Raw genomic sequence first — 23,286 nt, 5'->3', positions numbered from 1 at the left:
ATCTTGAAGATGATTTTTCTCCAACTTAGAGAGAATGACGCAGGAGCGTTTAGGATTATATTTTATTTAATTTAATTTTTTGTTAATTTTAGTTGATTTAGGAATTATAGGTATATTAAAATTCTTCCTTTACTTGTGTTAGGATTTTAAGCTAGTCATGTTCTATTTAGGAATAGAACACCTATTTTATTTAAATCTTTTATTAATTATTCTAATTGTATTAGATAACTAGGAGTAGAGTTTTATTAGGATTTGGGCCTATAATACTATAAATAGGACCCTTAGGCTTAGTTATGAGACATTCAGAGTTGAGAGTTAATAAATAATATTTTCTTAAGTAGGAGTGCTTATTTCTCTAGGCTCTTTTTAAAGAGTAAGAGGTTTTAATATCTTTGGCTAGCCAACCAAAGTGGAATTTTGGCTATTTTTCATCTTAGTGGGGTTTTCAACCTTGCCAAGATTGGTGATTCACTTTAGTGGGGTTTAAGCTTGTGGCAATTAAATTGAAAAAACACGCTTCTATTTAGTGAAAAAATCTCAAAAGACAACGAGAAAGAGAAGGCAGTTACAAGATCAGAACATGGGATAAGATTCGTCAAGAACTCAAGCGTAAGTTTCTTCCTGAGCATTATCGACAAGAAATTTTTATCAAATTTCATAACTTGAGGCAAAAAACAATGACGGTGGAAGAATATACAATGGAGTTCAAGCAACTTCACATGAAGTGCGATGTCCATGAACCTGAAGAACAAACTGTAGCTCGTTATCTTGGGGGTCTTAATGTTGGAATTGCAGATGTTGTTCAACTACAACCATATTGGAACGTAAATGATGTCATCAGATTAGCATTAAAGGTTGAGAAACAACAATTACGAAAAAGCTCAATGAGTGCTCTTTTTAAAGAGTAAGAGGTTTTAATATCTTTGGCCTAGCCAACCAAAGTGAGATTTTGGTTATTTTTTACCTTAGTGGGGTTTTCAATCTTGCCAAGATTGGTTATTCACTTTAGTGGGGTTTTCAAACTTGTCACGATTGATGTCTTTCATATCGTCTAGGTATCTTTACAACACCCCAGCGTCAGGAGCACCCCTATTTGCTCTGAGCATATTCACATTTGAAGCAAATTACGCCTCAATTTATGTGCTTCCCTTAAAAGCAAGTTAAATGATTATTGGAATCCATTTGTACAGGAATTTAACCCCAAGACATCGAGAATTGGTTGAAGAATGTGCCAAAGAAGGAATCATATCTTCTGCCCCGAATTGGTGTCCCGTTTCCTGCCCCTCTTATAAGATTATGCCATCTGTCCAATAAATGGAAGTTTATCAACAGCACGTTAACTTTTTTTTTTTCTTTCCCTGATATTTCCAATCATTACTCTCCAATCTAGGAAACGTCAGCCATCTTAGGGATTTTTGGATTGTTCTTAGCTTTACTCTTCTTCATGAACAAGTCGTTATCGGTTAAGAACTCAAGTGGTATTTACCTTCTTTGTCATTCTCTGTTTTAGCAAAACCCAAAATAGACTCCATCGGAGAACTTAGATCCGGAAAGAACACATAAGCCATCTTTGAGATCCTTTGCTGAAGAAGGGATCCAGTGGACAACTAACTTACCAATAGCCTTTGATTAGCGTGGTTTGTGATATGTTGGTGTGTATTGATGGCATGATATTATATTTGGGCTACTATGTTGTAACCCGATGTGGTTATGTCTCGAGATAGTGTCTTTATGCTGGTTTTTGCAGTGCTTTAAGGATGGCAGGGCGTGAAGGAAAATTTGATTCGATTTCATGCTAAAGGAATGAGGATGGTCTTTTTACTCATTGTGTATCTCTTGTAGATTCTGTGTTTTTGACTCTTTTGCTGTACAGGGATATTATGTCTGTGGGATGATTTTTGGGTGGGGTTTAAGCAGTCTTTGTTTTCATCCCAAGTGTAACCAAATTTTTTGATTTTGATATTCTATACGCAAATTCAAGTAATGAAAATAAGATAATTGCCTTGTGTGGCTTATGTGGCTTTTACTTGCATCAGTCTGGTTCTCTCTGCGTCAAATATTGTGACCAATGGAGTTGCTCGAGACCCAGATATGAAGAGGACGATCAAGTGCGGCTTTTTCTTTTCTTTTTCCCCAATTTTTAAGCTCTGTGCTATTCCACCATTACATTAATCTTTTCTGTAAAACAACCATTTCATTGATTTTGGCAAATTTGGACCCAATAACATTGTTAGAGCAGAGAACATAAAAAAAATGTGGTCAATCCTGTAAAAACAATGGCATTGTGTGTACCTTCTCTCAATAATTGTTTTCCAAAAAACAAAACTTTGGAGTTCTTGGGATTGTTCTTAGCTTTCTTTTTGTCGATGCACAAGTGGTCTAATCCAAAACAATCTTCGGGATTCTTGAGATTGTTCTTAGCTTTGCTCTTGTCCATGAACAAGTCATCCTTGGTTAAGGACCTAGGCGAAAACTAAAACTTGCTATTGTCTGAAGCCTCCACCATGACGGAAGAAGAAGTAAAGAGAAAAAACTGGAGAGTAACGATTGAAATCATTGGAAAAGAAAAAAAAGGAGGGAGTTAATGTGCCGTTAATAAACTTCCATTTATCGGACAGATGGCATAAATTTATAAAGGGGGCATAAAATGGGCACCAATTCGGGGCAGAAGATTTGCATTCGCTAATGACAGGGTAGGTGTTGTTTTTAGTTTTAGTTTTTTTAATGCAGGATGGTCATTGCTTAGTCAAGTTGTTGCATCTTCTTTTCTCCCATTTCTTATTTTTATCTTTCTTTTCAGTCAGATTGCTTAGTTTCTAACTTTCCCTGTTTGAGTCATTGCGATGCCATCATGGATAACCTACCAAAGCCAAAAGCATGAAATCTTATACGTTTTTGCTGTTCAAACAAACTGATTGTGAGGAAAGTAGGGGAATTTTAATAGCATTTTTTACCCTTAGGACATGTTATTGAAATTTCGTGACAATTTAGAAAATAGATTTGTGATATCACAGTAGAGATGAATCTGATTGTTAAAATTTATATAATAATCCAAGTCAATCACTTCCAGTAATTTAAATTTAAAATTTTGAGAGTCACATAGTTTAGACTTAAAAAGTTAGTGAACTAATAGTGTTTGGAGTTAGGTCATTATAAATTTTGTACAAATATTTGCAGCATTGTGTCACTAACTTTTAATTAATTTTTCCCATAATTTAATGTTTTGTACAAATGTTAGCAATGTTAGCAATGACTTGGAGCATTGACTCACAAACTATTAGTTAATGTTAGCAATGACTTGCAGTATTGACTCGATGACTATTAATTATTTTTTTCCATAATTTAATGTTTTGTACAAATGTTAGCAATGTTAGCAATGACTTGCAGCATTGACTCACTAACTATTAGTTGATGTTAGCAATGACTTGCAACATTGACTCGATGCCTATTAATTATTTTTTTCCCATAATTTAATGTTTTGTACAAATGTTAGCAATGTTAGCATTGACTCACTAACTATTAGTTAATGTTAGCAATGACTTGCAGCATTGACTCGATGACTATTAATTATTTTTTTCCATAATTTAATGTTTTGTACAAATGTTAGCAATGTTAGCAATGACTTGGAGCATTGACTCACAAACTATTAGTTAATGTTAGCAATGACTTGCAGTATTGACTCGATGACTATTAATTATTTTTTTCCATAATTTAATGTTTTGTACAAATGTTAGCAATGACTTGCAGCATTGACTCACTAACTATTAGTTAATGTTAGCAAGGACTTGCAGCATTGACTCGATGACTATTAATTATTGTTTTTCATAATTTAATGTTTTGTACAAATGTTAGCAATGTTAGCATTGACTCACTAACTATTAGTTGATGTTAGCAATGACTTGCAGCATTGACTCGATGACTATTAATTATTTTTTTCCATAATTTAATGTTTTGTACAAATGTTAGCAATGTTAGCAATGACTTGCAGCATTGACTCACTAACTATTAGTTGATGTTAGCAATGATTTGCAGCATTGACTTGACGACTATTAATTATTTTTTTCCCGTAATCTAATGTTTTGGACAAATGTTAGCAATGTTAGCAATGAGTTGCAGCATTGACTCACTGACTATTAATTTTTTTTTCCCATAATTCAATGTTAGCGATGACTTGCTGCATGGACTCACCGACTATTAATTATTTTTTTCCCATAATTTAATGCTTTGTACAAATGTTAGCAATATCAGCAATGAGTTGCAGCATCTAATCACTGACTATTAATTATTTTTTTCCCGTAATTTAATGTTAGCGATGACGTGCTGCATTGACTAACCAACTATTAATCATTGTTTTCTCATAAGTTATTATCTCTTGGCACGAAAGATATATTAATATTTGGAGAGGAGATTTTCTTAGCTGCTATCATCATGGGCTTTGCTTTGCTTTCTGATTTTAAAAAGGGGATGATGGAATGGAAATGCCCCAATTGATAACGGAATCACAAACAGGATATTCTGGAAGAAGATGAAATGATAAATCTGGTTTCTTCAACAATTTATCTTTTCAAGTAATCTGAAATGGCTAATAAGCATGTATAGCTTCTTTCTCATTACTTATATCAAGGGATAAACTTGTTGTGCATAGTTAATTAGATTCTTCAATCATGTTGCAGATGCAAACAAATTACAGCTCAGAGCCTCCGACTCTGGCTCTGCTTCAGATCATTACTCAAATGTACAAACTTCAGACGAAAATTATAGAAAAATTAATGCACAACCAGCAGGGAAGTTGACATATAATAAATGGTTCTGGTGTGAATGAAGTACTTCTAATAATTCATTCTCTTCTCATAAAGGAGACATCTGATTTTGCTCTTTTCTTCACAAAATTTGGAAGGAGATATTAATCTTCCATTCCACCACTTTAACCAAGATCCTCTAAGCATAGCAGAAGTTACCAATTCTTAGCCTTACTCAACCAGGTAATTGAACTACTGTCTACTACTTTATATCACGATTTTTAATCTTTTGATTCATGTTTTTAAGAATCTTATAACCTTTTAATATAATTTCATCATCTTGCACACAATTATTTTGGTTCTTTCTTTGTCATGCTTCTATTCTCTTAATTACTCTGAAATTAATTATAGTGAGTAAAATAGGAATAATTCCAAAAACTTTAGCAAATATGCTTTTCACCTTTATAACACTACGGAACCAACACTTCCACCTCATCTTTGCAAACAGAAACGCCTGATCAACAATGGCAGGTGGGCATACTTCAATTGCTTTCAATGTTGATGAAGATGATTACCAGATATTTATCAAAAGCCTAAGATCCATACTCTCATACTCCACATCACATGATATTAGTGTGCTCATGCCACAAACTCAGCCTAAAAGCTGGTTAGATATTCACCTAATTTCTGGTGATTTCACCATCATCTTGAGAATCGACAAGCGAAATCTATATGTGCGTGGATATTCGAGAGATAACGGTGCAACATTTTGGGAGTTTTCAGATTCATCTTTGATTTCTGAAAGGAGTCCTCTTGCATATAGCGGAAGCTATGTAGATGGTTACACTTTGATTAATGCTGCTGGCGTTACCCGTGAAACTGTTCAGCTGGGTTTGTCTAATTTGAGAAATGCCATTGCTAACCTAGCAACAACAGAGAACCCAAACTCGACCCAAAACAATGCATTGCAGAATTGTGCTAGAGCATTACTAGTTCTAACTCAGATGATTGCTGAATCTTCTAGGTTTCAACCAATCACCAACCACATTGTCATGAATTGGTACAATTCTGCACCACTCCCTTGGCAACTCGTCGAGCTGCAGCAGGGCTTTGAAAGTTTTTCTAGTGCTGTCCAACGTGCTGACTTCCCTCACTGGACAAATAATACACCCTTGCCTAACGTCCCAAACCCTAACAGAGCCAACATTTGGACCGTAGGTCAGGCCATTGCCGCACTTGGGATCTTGCTGTATGTCCCACGCAAAAGCAACCGCGTGAAACGCCAAGCTGATGTTGATGCTGGCAATGTTCATAATGTGGATATTGCTGCTGATACAAATGTTTCATACGTGCGTACCTTGGTGAGCATCGAGTATATACGTGTGAACAATATTGATGGTGAGGATCCTGGTGACCTCTATGGAACGGTGAAGGTCAAAGACTTTTGGGGCCTTCATACGGTGTATGATCGGAGTTCAAGTGACTACGAGAGCAAAGGTCCTGGCGGATTTGCCACATTGACAGGCCCTTCTACTGCTATTTCGGGCGGTGATGTATTTGTTATTAGCGTCAATTTATGGGACCATGACAGCTTATCCCCCGATGATGAGATTGCTCAAGGTGACATCGTGTGGGAACCAAGAAATGAGAATCTAACTTTTGCCAATTATGACAAGCTTTTGGAGACGGTTGTGTATGGTAAAGATGGTAATGTCACGATAGGTTACTCTGTAGTAAGACAAGCTCTCAACGCCACTGTCGATGTTTTGCTCATCAATGGGGATAAGGAATCGCCAGCGGATGTGTATGGAACAATCAAGGCTTCACAAGATTTAGAGGGATCATCAACATCCCTCACATTGTTTGAGAAATCATCCGATGAATATATCCAAGTGCGTCCTTATCATTCTATTCCCCTGACTCGTTCGGTTGTGGTAGCACCAGCGAGTTCCGGGTTAACAATCACGACAGATTTATGGGATTATGATACAGTGTCACCTGATGACCAAATTGCGAAGGGAAGTGCACACTTTGATGCAGTGGTTGGAACCCAAACTAAGAGCATATATGGTCGATATGGTGAAGTGCAAGTATCCGTTACTTGTGAGTAATCAAGGAAGCAACACTCCCTTGCCCAACCTTGTCCACCAGTTGGTGGGTTGGGATACACAGAAAATAAATGAGGGAAGGGGAGGAATTTGTTGAAGTGTGAGGGTTGGCTTGAAGAACCTGTGAGTGTTATGGCGGTTTGCGCCAAGATTGGGATTTAATTTGGAGAAGATGTCACGTAATCTAGTCACATGACTCATTTTAAAGACTACTGTTTTATTTTACATTACTGTTATATCTTTATTTGGTTATTCTTTTCTATTAATGTTTGGCTAGAAATGTGTTGTAAGAACCACCTGGGGTGGTGCTGTGTGTCACCAACTATGCTCTTTCGCTTAAGTATGTGATAGTTTATACTACACTTGAGTGGACGCTTTTACTCAAGTCAGTCAAAACTCGGTTATATCTAATCCAACAATAATAATATCAACAAATCAGACTGAGAAAACCCGCATTAAAATTAAAAGGCATATCGAATGCCATATATGCAACCACTAAGTCATAAAAAAGAAATATGTTTTATTAATATGAAATTAATTACAAAGGAACCAAGACATGCCATTGTCGAGCGATAGAGGCAGCTCTAGATGATTTGCTACAAACATACCTTTATTAGTGACGCAGCCCAACAATCCACTGACTGCTCATCTCCTATAAAGAGTTTACGAGATTTAAAGTATTCTACTAGTAGCCATTACAACGCTTGAAATAAAGACATTCTTTTCCTAAAAGGTCTTTCCCCTTAAAGATTTAACAAGTATTTGTGGAGCTGTCACCATGAGCTATTACATTGTTTGAAAGAGAGACATTTCCCTTACAAGTATAAAAGACTCAATCTCATAGACAATTTTACCCTATCATAGTATGGTACAAGGTTGGCTCATGACAGTCTGCGTCATACTTGGTAGTATGCAAAACAGTTAAGGCTATCTGTTTGTTGCTAGCCAAGTTGTTTTAATTTTCACTCTCCTACACTCATCTATCGAATAATATACGGTCCTATGCAAGACTAAAATGTTGAGTTTTTGGCTCCTTCATTTTGGCTGTTAATTTTCTCTGGACTGGTTTTTGTTTTCTTGGTTTTCTTCCATAACCATCGGCCTAAAAAACATTACAATATAACTACTATTTCCAACATGGTATCAAAGCTTGTTGAGGACCCTAAGGGACCCTAGCTTCATTTTTTAAACCGTTGAAAAACATTTGGTTTCTTTCCAGAATAGTAGTCACTCACTGCAAAGCTTTAACAACTTCGATTGACCAGCAATGGCTTCATCTTCCTTCAACGCTCTGGCTCCTCCGTTGTTTTTTAGAGACAACTACCCTATTTGGACAGTGAAAATGAAAGCTTACCTTCGTACCTTTGCCCCGTGGGAGGTTGTTGAGATTGGCAGAGATCTCCCTGTTCTAAGGCACGCCAATTCCACTATTGTTTTCTCAACTTAAACAGCATAGTAAGGAGGTAGCAAAATGATCTTGTATCCTCTCAGTTGTATCTTGTATTCGTTTTCTTTTGTTTGGAAATTGGATGGAATGCAGAACCAAACGGGACCAAACACTACCGATTTTCCCTCTTTTATGTCAGCTATTTTCCACCAAAAATTTGTGCTTAACAAGGACATTAGGAGCCAAGGGGATTAATTTGCAGGTCCATCTACTACTTGAGCCTTGTTCTTCATCTTTCCACATAAGTATTTTTATTATCATTCTACTCTCTCAATTTTTTCTTGCAATTATTTCCTAAATATCTTTTTTGAGATATATTATTGTTTTCACTATCTTTCGTGTTTAAATTATCAAAAAGAAATACTATTCCTTACTTATGTTTAAAATTTATTAATCCATAATTGAAATCCTTTAGGATTGTAAAACAATTCATATTTTCTTGGATTTATTATCATTATTATTATTGTCCAAGATGATGTTTATTATTATTGAAAACTAGATTTATGCCCATGTAATTTGCTTTATGTCTGTAGCAATTAATAAGCAGGTTATATATGTTTCGATTTTTAAAACATAGTGTATTCTGCTTCATTTTTAGTCCCAACGAAGCATTATTTTTCCCCTTATAGTTACAATCAAAAAGATGAGGCAGGTCATTTTGATATTGAACTTGATTTCTTTGAAGGCCCTTGACTGCTCTTAAAATTTCACTTTAAATCTTGCCATACTGTATGTATTTCACTTCATTAATTGATAGTATATTCCATACCTCTTGCGAAAAAGTGAAAAGAAGAAAAAATTTAGTAGAAGCGATAAACATTTATAAATTTGCATCTTATAGCAGAATTATGAGTTTTGGAATTTTCAGTGATTAACATTTCATTTTATAATTTTTACAAAAAATTCTAAATTTGTTATAAGTAAAAAGTCAAGTATGGTCCAACCAAAATTACTTGAGCAATATTTAAACCTTTATTATGAGTAAGAATAATTTTATACATGTAATTATGTCATGTCAAGGTTCCAAGGCAGTAAACAGTACCTTGATTATCCAGATGATTCATTCTTTTAACATCTCTACAAGTTCATGGTCTTTGCTTTAAGACATAAAAAATAGATTGTGAGGACAATATTGAAGTTATGGAGACTTGGACAAGTGGCCCCATAATCAATATCCTACTTTCTCAGTCTTTGTTCAATTCTTATATGTATTATTCTGAAGCAGCTTCAAGGAAAGTGACTTCACAACTACTTTGATGACTTCGCATGGAGTTGCCGACTTTAGACTCTTATTTTCTTTCTAATATATTAAATCTCTTCATTAATGAGTAGAAATTAGACCAACAGCATATACGTAAAGAGTTTCAGCTTTATTATAACGCTGCTGATTCCCCGTCTTTCATATCAGTTACTTTTCCACATAAAATTCCAATCCTAACGAGGAGATAAGGAGGTTTGTGGCTTGGAACCTGTTGAGCTCCATCTTTCCAAATAATTTGAGCAGGTAAACAGGTTTGACATCTTTTCCCCGACTATATATAGCTTTAGCCCTTGCCATCATTCTATCCTCTCCTTTGTTCTTCCAATACTGATTTCTTAAATTTCTTTCTGGGATATGTTTGTTTGTTGGATGGGAGAAACAAAAGAACAAAAAAAAATTCCGAAATTAATTAATTTTGAATTGTTTGATATATATATATATATGAGAAAGCTCCTTTTGTTTGAGTGATGCCATGTGTTCACAACAACATGAACTTTCAAGCCCTTAAGAAGATACCGTATGTAATGTAATGGACATAGTTTTACCCTTGCCACTTTGTTCGATATTACATGACCGAAACATAAACTCAAGCAAAAATTAACTTAGTATTCATTGTTTTTGCATTACAGAGAGTAGCTTACATGGAGCTTGTAGGAACAATCCTTGAAGTGGTAAAGTGCTTTGGGGGTCCAGCCTGCAGATACTTGGATAATCACCTAAAACTTGAAGAACATGTGAATGAACTTAGGAGAGGATTGAGTGATCTAAATATTAGAAGGCAAGATATAGAATTAAGAAAAGAAGCAGAGATTCGTTACAGAAAAGTGGTGAAGAAAGAAGTGGAGAAATGGTTTGATGATGTACAAAGGATGAATACTGAAACGCAAAAGATAGAAGAAAAGTTTGGTGCTGTATCCTACTTCTCACGTGCTCCCCTAGCAAAACTTGTTTGCCGAAAGATTAAAGAAGTGAAGGCAATTTACCAACAAGGTAGTTTCCCTGAGGGTGTGGCAGTTGATGGGCCTGCAGCTGTTGGGTTGACATTCCCAACAACAAAATTAGAAGGTGAAATTGATGTAAAAGAACGAATTTGGACATACTTGATGGAGGATGATGAGGTTGGAATGATTGGAGTATGTGGAATGGGTGGTATAGGGAAAACTACTATCATGAAGCATATCAACAATCAGTTGCTGCAGGAGAATTGGTTTGAGAAAGTGGTTTGGGTTACAGTATCAAAAGAACTTAATGTTTTCAAATTGCAAGAAGGTATTGCACAAGTAATGGATACATCTCTTCCTGAAAATGAATTAGAACAAGCAACTGAATTAATAAAACTTTTGGAAGGAAAGAGACATGTGCTGATTTTAGATGATGTTTGGCAAAGATTTTCTCTACTTGACATGGGAATTCCGGTGCCAACATTACAGAATGGGAGCAAACTGGTACTCACTAGTAGATCCATTGAGGTCTGTAAAGCTATGGGTTGTAAGGTAGTCAAAGTGCAGCCTCTTCCGAACCAGGAATCTTTGAACTCATTCTTAAATCATGTGGGGCATAGAGTTTTAGAAGATCCAACTTTAGAAGACATTGTGAAACTTATTGTTGAGCAATGTGGTGGTCTACCACTTGCCATTGTGACTATAGCAGGTAGCATGAAGAGAGTAGATGAAATTTGTGAGTGGAGGAATGCATTAAATGAATTACATGAACGGGTAAAAAGTGTGAAGGGATCAGATGTTGAAATATTTGAGTGTTTGATGTTTAGTTTTGACCGTTTGGAAGATTCAAAAATCCAAAATTGTTTTCTATATTGTTCCTTATATCCTGAAGACTGTGGAATTGAAAGATTGGAGTTGATAGAGAAATGGATCGATGAGGGACTCCTTGGTGAATTAGAGACCAGGCAAGCAATGCATGACAGAGGCCATACAATTTTAAACAAGCTTGAAAATAATTGCTTGTTGGAGAGAGCCACAGATACTTATGACTTCAGGAGAAAAGTTAAGATGCATGATGTCTTAAGAGACATGGCATTGTTTATTAGAAGTGTTGATCGACCATTCATGGTGAAAGCTGGTCTGCAGATGAAGGAACTACCTATGGAGCATGAATGGACAAGCAATCTTGAAAAGCTATCCTTGATGAATAATTCATTATCAGAAATTCCTCCTTACATATCACCTAAATGCCATAATTTGTCAACCTTATTATTGCAAAAAAATGAACTTGGAAGATTCCAGAATCTTTCTTTGAGGACCTACATAGGCTAAAAATTCTGGATCTTTCTTTTACTAGAATTTCTGATCTGCCCAATTCTGTATCTGACTTGGACAATCTTGTTGCATTGGTACTTCGAAATTGTAACAAGTTAAGATATGTGTGTTCGTTAGCAAAGCTTAAATCCCTCAGAAAGTTAGATCTTTTTAATACAGCTATCAAGGAGGTTCCTCATGGTATAGAAATGTTAACAAACCTTACATATCTTAATCTATATTCAAAGTATCTAAATGAGCTACCAATGGGAATACTACCCAAGTTTTCTCAGCTCCAACACTTGGCAGCAACCTTGAATCTAAAAGGAGAGGAAGCAGCCAAACTGAGGAAGCTTGAGGTTTTCTTGGGGTGTTTTTTTGAGTTGCAAGACTTTGAGGAATACACCAAGTCCATATTGGATCAAGGGCCAAACAATTACTTGGTTGCAGTGGGATCACCTAAGCCTGACTACTTTTACTTCGATGATGGGTCAAGGTTTTTTCAGAATCCTAAGTCTAATAAAGAGGTATGTTTTATCAACTGCAAGATGGGGAGGGAAGATCTTGTATTGCTCCCAAATGACCTGCATTATCTGAGTATTGAGCAGTGCCATGATCTCAAAAGCTTAAGCAATCTTTGTTTGTTGCATCAAGGAGATGCGTTGAAGACAGTTATGTTAGGAAGTGTGAAGGGATAAAGTGCTTGATTGACCAGTCATTATCTTCTTGTAACTCACTCCAGAACATTGAGAAGCTACAGCTTGAGGATTTGTGCAACTTGCGCCAATTTGCGAAAGTAGAAGCAGCATTTGTATCTCCATCCCACATTCCATTACGACCTGCCATTTTCTCTTCTCTCAAAAGTTTTTACTTGAGAAACTGTTCAAGTATGAAGAAGCTGTGTTCACTTAAGCTGTTGCAGGGTCTTCAAAACTTGGAGGAAATAGATGTCGGCCTTTGTGAAAAAATGGAGCAAATAATAGAATCAGAAGAGCAGGGAGAAAATAACAGAGGAGAAGGAAGGGCTACCAGCATAACATTTATTCTTCCCAAATTAAGGAAACTTTCCTTGTTCAAATTACCAGAGCTGAAAAGCATTTGTGGTTTTGGACTTATGATTCCTACAAATTCTCTTCAATATCTTGAGGTAATAGAATGTCGGAAGTTAAAAAGGATCCCCTTATCTCTTCCCCTGCTTGAAAATGAACTACCATCTCCTCCCACTCCTCCTGTGGAGCAAATCGTTTTATATCCAGAAGAATGGTGGGAATCACTGGAATGGGATGATCCTAATGTCAAGGAAATGCTATTGCCTTTTCATTTGGCTGAACACAGCTTCTCGTCTGGTAATCGTCTTGCTTCCTTCTTAAAACTACAAAATTTCAATTATTAGCTTCTGTTTTTGGTCAAAAAACAGTTTCTGATTTTAGTTCATACTATTGACAGAAAAAATTCCACTTCTTGATCGATTGCACACCTAAACTATCAGACCAAAACAAAAGCTTAACTTAATGTTGATGGGTTAAGGATAATTTAACGCACTTCTTGATGGGTAGTGTATTTGGCTTTGTTATATTATTGCTGGAGATAATATGTGGAAAGAAGAATAGAAGGTTTTATCAACCAGACAAAAGTGTTGAGCCTTGTTGGACATGTAAGTGGTGTGAAATGTTTTATCATTTAACTAATTATGTTTTCTAACTGATAAATGACAAAATGGTTTTGATATGCATCAGGAATGGAGATTTTGGAAAGAGTAAAGACCATTTGAACTGGCAGATGATCCACTTTCTTAGGGGAGTCCTCTGCTCTATCAGAAGTGATGAGGTGCGTCCACATTAGTCTTTTGTGTGTGCAGCAGCAATTTTTGAGGACTATTTGAGAAGAACTATTTTGAAGATCTTCAACAATGAAATGACCGTCACACTGCATAAATATCTTTACTGAATGATTTTCATCATCATCTTGTACCTTATATTTCTATATATTTTGTGAATTAGTCACATTTAGAACCTTAGAGGTTGAAATTCCATTTCTCAAGTCTAATAATCTGATATGGCTTATTAACTGAAAAATCAATCTAGGAACAAACAATCTGGTTAACTCAGTGGAAAACTTCTGATTGCAGCATGATGCTGAAGCTCCATCAAACAACAGGGCAATTCATTTCCTTTCTCCATATAAAATGGACTAAATTCTGTAGATCATTAACTATTTCCTTCTGTGCATAGTCAAATCTTTCTTTTGCAGATTGGGATACTTAATTTTCAGTTTTAAGGTTGGAATAATTCTCTTTATAAATTATAAATTCAGATTAATGTAATAAGTCTATTACAGAACACAGAACACCTGGAATGGGAATCTGTCATGCAAAATTGTATAATTTAGATAGATATCTTAAAGAATTAGATAATTTCTTGTCCGGTTCGTATGAAAGACAGGAAAAGTGATTCTATGAGATAAGGAAATCCAATTAGTGCCCCACAAGTCACTAATCATGACTCCCTATTTCTCAAACTTTTTCATATTTTATTTCGCCACTAACACAAAGTAATTTAATCGTACAAGTTTACCTTGGATTAATTCTTCTCGGCTGCTTTCTTTTTTCCAAACAATTAAAGTAGCTTAGGTTATTGTTTCTTTAAGAAAAATGAACAAATGTTCACTCTCACTTTATCATCTTTAATTTACTTTATTTCAAAGCAGCTTTAAGGGAAGCGACCCCGAAACCAATGTCATGATTTGCATTGACTTATTGGTCATTCTTGGGACTTTGGTTGGAGGAATATTTGAAATGAACTATTTTGAAGCAGTTTCACGGGGCGGCCGTGAATCATCTTCAACAATGAAATGACCGTTACACTGCATCAATATCTTTACCTAATGATTTTCATAATCATCTTGTACCTTATGTTTCTATATATTTTGCGAATTAGTGACATTTAGAACCTTAGAAGTTGAAGTTCCATTTCACAAGTCTAATAATCTGATATGGCTTATTAACTGAAAAATCAATCAAGCAAGTAACAATCTGGTTAACCCAATGGAAACCTGCTGGTTGAAGTATGATCCTGATGCTCCCTCAAACAACAAGGCACTAACAATCCAGGTTACCGTAAATAGGCGGAAATGATGAGCTGGCTCAGCATGTTGAAGCCTTAAAAGAAGAGAATGCCAATCTTAGATCCGAAGTGAGTCGTATCAAACGCGAGTATGAGCAGCTTCTTGCAGAGAATACCTCCCTCAAGGAGAGGCTATGGGAAACTCCTGGGCACGAGGATCTGAAATCTGGTAGGAATGACCAACATACAATTAATGATGGGCAAACAGAGCTTGTGAAGGGTAATCACTAGGATTCATACACCCTGTCTCATGCCTCTTTCCGGGAGCATAACCCTGTTAATTTCTTGTGCAAATAATGATCTGCACAGCATGTTTAAATTTTATCAAAACTGACCTTGATAGTTTTTAGGTTTCCTTTATCTCTTATAATCCATCATAACCTATTTCATTCTGTGCATAGTCAAATCCTTTAATAACAGATTGGGGTACTTAATTTTTAGTTTTCAGGTTGGATTAATTCTCTTTATAAATTATAAATTCAGATTAATATGGTAAGTGTATTGCAGAATACTTGGAAGAGAAATCTGTCATACAGAATTGCATAATTTAGATAGATATCTTAAAGAAATGGATAGCTTCTTGTCCGGTTCGTGTGAAAGATAGGAAATGAGGTAAATGATGGAGAAATAGGAAAAGTGATTCTATGAGATATGAAAGTCCAATTACTGCCCCACAAGTCACAAATCAGGACTCCCTATTTCTCTAACTTTTTCATATTTTATTTCGCAACAAACATGGATGAATTTTCAATTGCTTCACCTTTCCTTAACTTCTCTTTTACTAACTAATTTAGTCGTACAAGTTTACCTTGGATTCTTCTCGGTTGCTTCCTTTTTTCCAAACAATTAAAATAGCTTAGGTTATTGCTTCTTAAGAAAAATGAACAAGTGTTCACTCTTACTTTATCATCTTTTATTTTATTTATATTTTCTTTAGTTTAAAGCAGCTTTAAGGGAAATGACCCCGAAACCAATGTCATGACTTGCATTGACTTATTGACTTGCATGGACTTTAATTCTTTTTTGCTTCATGATTCGTTAATTCTCTTCTTATATCATATTAGGCTTTTCTTTTTTTGCAGGGAGATCATCTGATTGTTGCTGCTATTTTTCTTGATTGTTTTTCAAATTTATTAAAGGCTTTCTGAGGATAGAAGTACCACTTCATTGTCTCACTGAACCAAGTAAGTTGTCTGTACTTATAATTTATGTTTATCTTTGATAACATTAATTAATCAGAATCTTAAATTCATCTTACCATAACCTCCATGTTAAATATTAAAACACAAGTTGGGCATTTACTTTAGTTTCCACATAAACATTCATCTTGCCCGCTTTTCAATAATTCATTATTCATTTTTTTCCTTATAGAGGATAATTTGGAAGGAGATCTGCTTGTTGTTGTTTTCTTGATAAATTTTTGTAAGGAGATCTTAGTTTCCTCCTATCATAAAATTAATCGAGACCTCTAAGGATCGGAGAAGTACCAACTCATCTGCTTCACTTGACCAGGTAATTATGCTTCTAGTCCCTTAATTAGGTGAAAAATAATTATATTAAATAAAAACTGAAAATGAATAATTTTGAATAGTTTAGCACATAAAAGTTTCACTTTTATTGATTCTAGTAACTTTCCTTGTTAAATTTATGTCAGTTTGTTTCTTGCTTAAGGAGTTGGTGCTTAACAAAGAGCCAAGGAGGTTTGTGGATCATTTTAATTGACTTTTGGGCTTCATCTTTCCAAATAAATTGAAAAATAAATCAAGTATTTTTGAATCTCATTCCACTCTCTACTTTATTTCCACAATTATTTTTTAAGTGTCTTTTTGGATATATATATATTATTGTCTTCACAAGTTTTCTTGTTTTAATTATCTTATCAAAAAGATATTTCACAAGCTTGCTCCTGAAAATCCCCGCAAATCTTTTATAAGGAGATATTTGTCAAATTCCCCATAATTAGTCTAAGTTGCCTCCTCCCCATTAAAATATATAATTATGCAAAGGTTCTTATATGAATGAAGTATCATGTACCTTATAAATTTGTGATTCTTTGCTTAAATCCCATAATTAAACTACGTTGCCTCCACCCCTTTAAAATAACAAAACCCTCATTGAACTGAGACAGAGAAACAAATATTAATAAACAAGTTGGGCATTTCATCTTGCTTTAGAGTTTCCTGTAGATGACTAATTGCACTCACTTGCCCACTTTTAATAATTCATTCTCTTCTCATAAAAGGATTTTGAATGGAGAGACATATGATATTGCTCTTCTCTTCACAAACTTTATAAGGAGATGTTAATCTTCCCTTCTTCCACAAATTTAACCAAGTGATTGAACTGTCTACTCCTTTATATTATTAATGTGGTAATGATCAAAATAAGAACCATATATAAATATGATATATTCAAGAATTCGTGATGGTTCTTAAATGGGGAAAATGAATACTATATAAAAATAGTATATATATTCATCTAGATATAAATAGTTTTAGAAATGTAAATATTATACTCAAGGATGAATGGATGGTGGAAACAAAACCTTCTTGTTTCTAATAATGTTTTCAAAAACTTTGTGTTTTTTCTTTAGAAGAATTGGGGAAAATTTTTTATTTACTAACATTTTTTTCTAACATATTCTAGATATATAATATTCTATGAAAAATATAGAATTTTAGTATAGGGAGGGACTAGTGTATGTCATATAGAGACGTAATTTATGTTGGTTTATTAAACTACAGGAATAGCTTATATGGAGCTCATAGGGTCAATTTTTGAAGTGATAAAGTGCTTTGGTGGTCCAACCTGTACATACGTAGATCATCACCGGAAACTTGAAGAACATATGAATGATCTTCGCAGAAAAATGAATGATCTAAATACTCGAAAGCAAGACCTTGAATTAAGAAAGGAAGCAGAGCTTCGTTGCAGAAAAGTGGTGAAGAAAGAAGTGGAGAACTGGTTTGAAGATGTACAAAGGGTTAATACTAAAATGGAAGAGATTGAAAAGAAGTTCCATGATGTTTCATACTTTTTACGTGGCCGTCTAGGAAAATGTATTTCTCAAAAGATTAAAGAAGTAAAGGATATTTATCAACAGGGTAGTTTCCCTGACGGCGTGGCAGTTGATGGGCCTCCAACCCCCGGGGTGACGTTACCAACACCAAATCTAGAAGGTGAAATCAATGTAAAAGAGCAAATTTGGGAGTATTTGATGGGTGATGAGGTTGGAATAATTGGAGGTTGGAATAATTGGAGTATGTGGAATGGGTGGTATAGGGAAAACTACCATTATGAAGCATATCAATAATCAATTATTGAAGGATAATGGGTTTGATACTGTGATATGGGTCACCGTATCAAAAGAATTGAATATTTTCAAATTGCAAGAAGATATTGCAGATTCTCTGAAACAATCTCTTCCAAAAGGTGAATTGCAACGAGCAGCAACACTAAAAAACTATTTTGGAGGGAAAGAGATATGTGTTGATCTTAGATGATGTTTGGAAATAGTTTTCTCTATTGGATGTGGGAATCTTTGAACCAACATTAGGTGTGGGGAGAAAAGTTGTACTTACTAGCAGATCGATTGAGGTCTGTAAATCTATGAGTTGTAAGGTGGTCAAAGTTCAACCGCTTTCAAAGAAGGAGTCCATGAACTTATTCTTAGATCATGTGGGACATAGTGTTGTGCAAGATCGAAATTTAAAAGACATTGTCAACAAAATTCTTGAGCAATGTGGCGGTTTACCACTTAGCATTTTGACAATAGCCGGGAGCATGAAAGGGATAGATGATATTTGTGAGTGGAGGAATGCACTAACTGAATTAGAGGAGCGTGTGAAAAGTGTAAAAGGATCGGATATTGAAATATATGAGCATTTGAAGTTTAGTTATGATCATTTGGTAGATCCAATAGTTCAAAATTGTTTCTTATATTGCTCTTTGTATCCGGAAGATTTTGCAATACTAAAAGTGAAGTTAATTGAAAATTGGATAGATGAGGGACTCCTTGATGTCTTAGAGACTAGACAAGCAATGCATTATAGAGGCCATAGCATTTTAAATAAGCTTGAAAATAATTGCTTGTTAGAGAGGACTACAACTTGTTATGGGGAAGCAATTAAGATGCATGATGTTTTGAGAGACATGGCATTGTATATTAAAGGTCATCGGTTCATGGTAAAAGCTGGTATGCAATTGAAGGAACCACCAAGTGAGCAGGAATGGACAGTGAGTGCTGAGAAGGTTTCCTTGATGCATAATCCAAAGTTAGAAGTTCCTCCTCACATATCATTTGAATGCCCTCATTTGTCAACCTTGATATTGCGATATTGCTGCTTAAGAACTATTCCGAAATCTTTGTTTAAGCACATGCCTGGGCTAAATGTTTTAGATCTTTCTGGTAATAATATTGTGGATCTACCCAATTCCATCTCTATCTTGAAAAATCTCAATGCATTGATACTTGCTTATTGTAACATGTTGAAATATCTGCCTTCCTTAGCAGAGCTCAGAACATTGAGAAAGTTGGACCTCTATGATACAAGAATTAAAGAGATTCCTCATGGTATGGAAATGTTAAAAAACCTCAGATATCTGTATCTATGGTCAGTGAATCTAAAGCAGCTACCGGTAGGAATATTACCGGTGATTTCTCATATCCAATGCTTAATATTACAAGGGCTGCAAGTAATGGGAGAAGAAGTAGGCAAATTGAGGAAGCTTGAGTATGTTTCATGTTCATTTTCTGACATGCAAGACTTTAAGAAATATGCAGAGTCTATACAAGGTAAATGGCCTACAGATTTCTATTTTGAAGTGGGATCTTTTGCGGTGAAACCTTTTAGGTTTTGCCCCGATTTCAAACAAGTTCTGAGAAGGGTAATATGCGAGAATTGCAAGATGGAGAGGTTTGATGATATAGTGGACCCATTTGACCTTGATACTATATGTATTCGTAAGTGTGACGATTTCAAATGTTTAAGCAGTATTCCTTTGTTTCGTACGGCAACTGTCTTGACGTGTTCTATTAAGGAGTGTGAAGGGATAGAGTGTGTGGTTGACTTGTCATTATCAGCTTGCAACATTGAGTATCTATTCCTTGAGAAACTGTGCAACTTGCGTGAACTTGGGAGGGTAGGAGTGGCGGCTGAATTTGAATCTACCTCTCATGCTCCAACGCCACCTGCCACCTTCTCTTCTCTTAAACTATTACAACTGTGTTGTTGTTCGAGGATTAAGAAGTTGCTTCCAGTTGAGCTGTTACAGGGTCTCCAAAACTTAGAGACAATTGATATTGTCCTTTGTGAAGAAATGGAGGAAATAATTGCATCAGAAGAAAATCACAAAGGAGAAGGAACAACATTCATTCTTCCCAAATTAAAATCATTGCGGTTGGACGAGTTACCAAAATTGAAAAGCATTTGCACTGGTGAAATTATGATTTCTTCAGATTCTCTCCAACAGCTTTTTATATACAAATGTCCAGAACTGAAGAGGATCCCTTTGTCTCTTCCCCTTTTAGAAAATGGGCAACCATCTCCTCCTCCTTTTCTAAAAGCTATCATTGTAGATACAAGAGAATGGTGGGAATCAGTGGAATGGGATCAGCCTGATGCTGAGGATGTCCTTTCTCCCTTTGTTACATATAATTAGAATGAGATGGAGAAGAGCTGTTCCATTAAATGTGCCTCCAAGGCTCTCAGTGGTAAAGTCCTTCGCTTCTTATCAAAACTGCAAACATTCTCAGTTTCTTCTCATCCACATTCTATTTTTATTTTTAGTCATTTATCTGTTTCTGATTTAATGTTGTTGTTTCTGTAGATGGACACAGGAAATTGCTAGCGCGCAGCTTCCTAGGATTAAATGAGTCTAGTGTAAATATTCTCTACATCAACTAACACCCTTCAATCTGTCTTCCTGGATAGGAGATTTTGCCAGTTGCTATCTTCCTTGGCTTTGTTTCGTCTCTGCTTTGTTTTCCTGATTTTAACCAACAAATTTTGGAGGACTGCTGCAATATCAAGCCACTACACTACAGTGTTTACTCCTTTTTTCTTAATTAGAATTTTGAATTAGGGCATCATTTGATCTTTGGACTAATTATTTTGTTTCATTCTCTTATCTTTATGTTTCACATTGTTATTTTTACTTCTGCTTCTTAATTTTCTTTTCCTCAAAGCTATAAATTCACACGTAAAACCTTTATTAAGATGCAAAAGTAAACATTAATACTTTTAAAAACTGAAAGAAATTACTATAATTTAACTTTGATGGATGAGAAAATGTATAATTTTAGGTATGTATATATAATAAACAATAATAATATTAGAATTGGTATTGCAAAGTATAAGTTTGAATAGATATTATTCTTTCCTTTACTTTTGTTACTAATCTTGAGCTGAGAGATGATAAAAGGTTTTCAATTTGCTGCAGGCATGGAGATTATGCGAGGAAGGCAGGCCTGTTGAACTTGCTGATCATTTCATTAGGAGTGTCCTGCAATCTATCAGAAGTGAGACGATGCATCCACATTGGTCTTTTATGCGTACAACAACTTGCTGAGGACGGACCAACTATGTCATCTGTGATTCTTATAATGTTGGGAATTGAATTGCCTCAGCCCAAACGACGTGGGCTTTTTGTTTCTCAACTGTCCCCCTAAAGCAGATTCTTCATCTGGCAAGCCTGGATCATTCTCGATGAATGAAACTACCGCATCAATGTTGGAGGTTCGTTAGGGAGTTGAATCCTCATATCTCTCATGCTACAAACTCTCTTTATATACTGTTCATGAGAGTACGCTTTGTGTTATGTTTTAATAATCGAGTGATTGCATTCCCAGTTGACCCTTTGGATTTGTGCTTTTAAAGGAAATGCCTACTGGTCAGAAGTGGTTGATGAATTGGAAATTATTTAATACAAGTCAGTGAAGTTATGTTTGTACAATGAAGAGAATGATTAGAGGAATAAGCTTCATACAACTAAGAAATACCAATGTTAATAATTTGTTTGCTGCTGCAGTTTGTGTAGAGTTCATTGATCAAGAGTCATTCAATCACATCATCTTAAAGAAAGAACGCATGATCAACTCACCTGGTATTTGCATTTTATACGTCAACCATACCAAAAATCTCGAATAGAAATCATTGATGATGTTAACCATAATTCTGATAAAACTCCTTCTTTCAGGCCAACAATGTAAAACAAGAAAAGATCAGAGAAGAAATACTGGTAAAAATTCCACTTCTTGATCGATTGCGTACCCAAGCGATAAGACCAAAACAAAAGCTCAACTTAACCCACTTCTTGCTGGGTAGTGTCTTTGGGTTTGGTATTTATTATTGCTGGAGATAATATGTGGAAAGAAGAATAGAGGGTTTTATCAACCATTCAAAAGTGTTAAACCTTGTTGGACATGTAAGTGTTATGAATTGTACTATCATTTAACTAATCAAGTTTCAAATTGATAAATAACAAAATGGTTTTGATATGCTTCAGGAATGGAGATTCTGGAAAGAATTTAACACAATTTGAACTGGCAGCAGCATCCTGAGACAGGGGAACCATGTCATCTATCATCTGTAGCTCTAATGTTAGCCAAATCAACCAGCTTTTCTATTTGACAAGGACTACTTTGAAGAGCCTCAACCAATGAAATGATTGTCACACTTTTAGAGACTCCATGAGTGCATTTCACTATTTGGCTAAAAGAAAAATATATATCACACTGCATCAATATCTTTGCCGAATGATTTTCATCGTCATCTCGTACATTTTATTTTTGTGTATTTTGTGATTTAGTCATATTTAAGACCTTAGAAATCGTAATTCCATTTCTCAAGTTTAATAGTTTGATATGGCTCATTAATTGGAAAATCAACAAAGGAACTAACAATCTGGCTAACTGAGCGGAGAACTGCTAATTGAAGTATGATGCCAAAGCTCCATAAAAAAACAGGGCACTTCACCTCCTGTCTCCTGGTAAAATTTCTTTTTAAGTATGATTCAGTAGATCATAACCTATTTCATTATGTTCATGGTCAAATCTTTCTATATCAGCAACAAGAAAAGATTTCAAGACTAGGGTACATAATTTTCTCTTTTTAAATTATAAATTCAGATTAATTTCAAAAGTTTAAAACAGAATACTTAGAAGGGGAATCTATCATATAGAATAGTATAATCCAATTACTGCTTTTATGCCTCCCTGTTTCTCTAACTATTTCATACCTTAGTCCTTCCTTCAATATGAACCTGACTTTTCTTTTGACAAAGTAATTTGATTGTCGAAGTTTACCTTGGATTCTTGTCGGGTGTTCTTTTTCCTTCCCAAACAACTTAGATTA

General features: G+C 35.2%; 1 protein-coding gene, 1 long non-coding RNA gene and 2 pseudogenes across 3 annotated transcripts; all 4 read left to right on the top strand.

The window, feature by feature from the left end:
- Window positions 4,423-7,099, top strand: LOC18593751. 2 transcript variants are annotated; one of them, XM_018125029.1, is made up of 3 exons: window positions 4,423-4,593; window positions 4,674-4,982; window positions 5,248-7,099. In XM_018125029.1, the coding sequence occupies exon 3, from the start codon at window positions 5,264-5,266 to the stop codon at window positions 6,848-6,850; it is 1,587 nt and encodes a 528-aa protein (XP_017980518.1). In that variant the 5' UTR covers window positions 4,423-4,593; window positions 4,674-4,982; window positions 5,248-5,263; the 3' UTR covers window positions 6,851-7,099. The 2 variants fall into 2 exon arrangements, with proteins under 2 accessions (XP_017980518.1, XP_017980517.1); XM_018125028.1 differs by having other exon boundaries at window positions 4,423-4,982.
- On the top strand, window positions 10,195-13,835 carry LOC108662944 (annotated as a pseudogene).
- Window positions 15,876-16,667, top strand: LOC108662961. The gene is made up of 3 exons (XR_001928856.1): window positions 15,876-16,116; window positions 16,304-16,444; window positions 16,587-16,667. It is a non-coding gene; the product is annotated as an uncharacterized LOC108662961 (long non-coding RNA).
- Window positions 17,635-21,849, top strand: LOC108662945 (annotated as a pseudogene).

Source organism: Theobroma cacao, chromosome 7 (assembly GCF_000208745.1).
Source record: "Theobroma cacao cultivar B97-61/B2 chromosome 7, Criollo_cocoa_genome_V2, whole genome shotgun sequence".
Lineage (NCBI taxonomy): Eukaryota > Viridiplantae > Streptophyta > Magnoliopsida > Malvales > Malvaceae > Theobroma > Theobroma cacao.
Note: the sequence above shows the minus strand (reverse complement) of the source record. Positions and strands in the feature narration are given on the sequence as shown.

Coding starts and splice junctions, on each gene's coding strand:
- LOC18593751 (XM_018125029.1), top strand. CDS start 5,264: ATGGCAGGTGGGCATACTTCAATTGCTTTCAATGTTGATGAAGATGAT.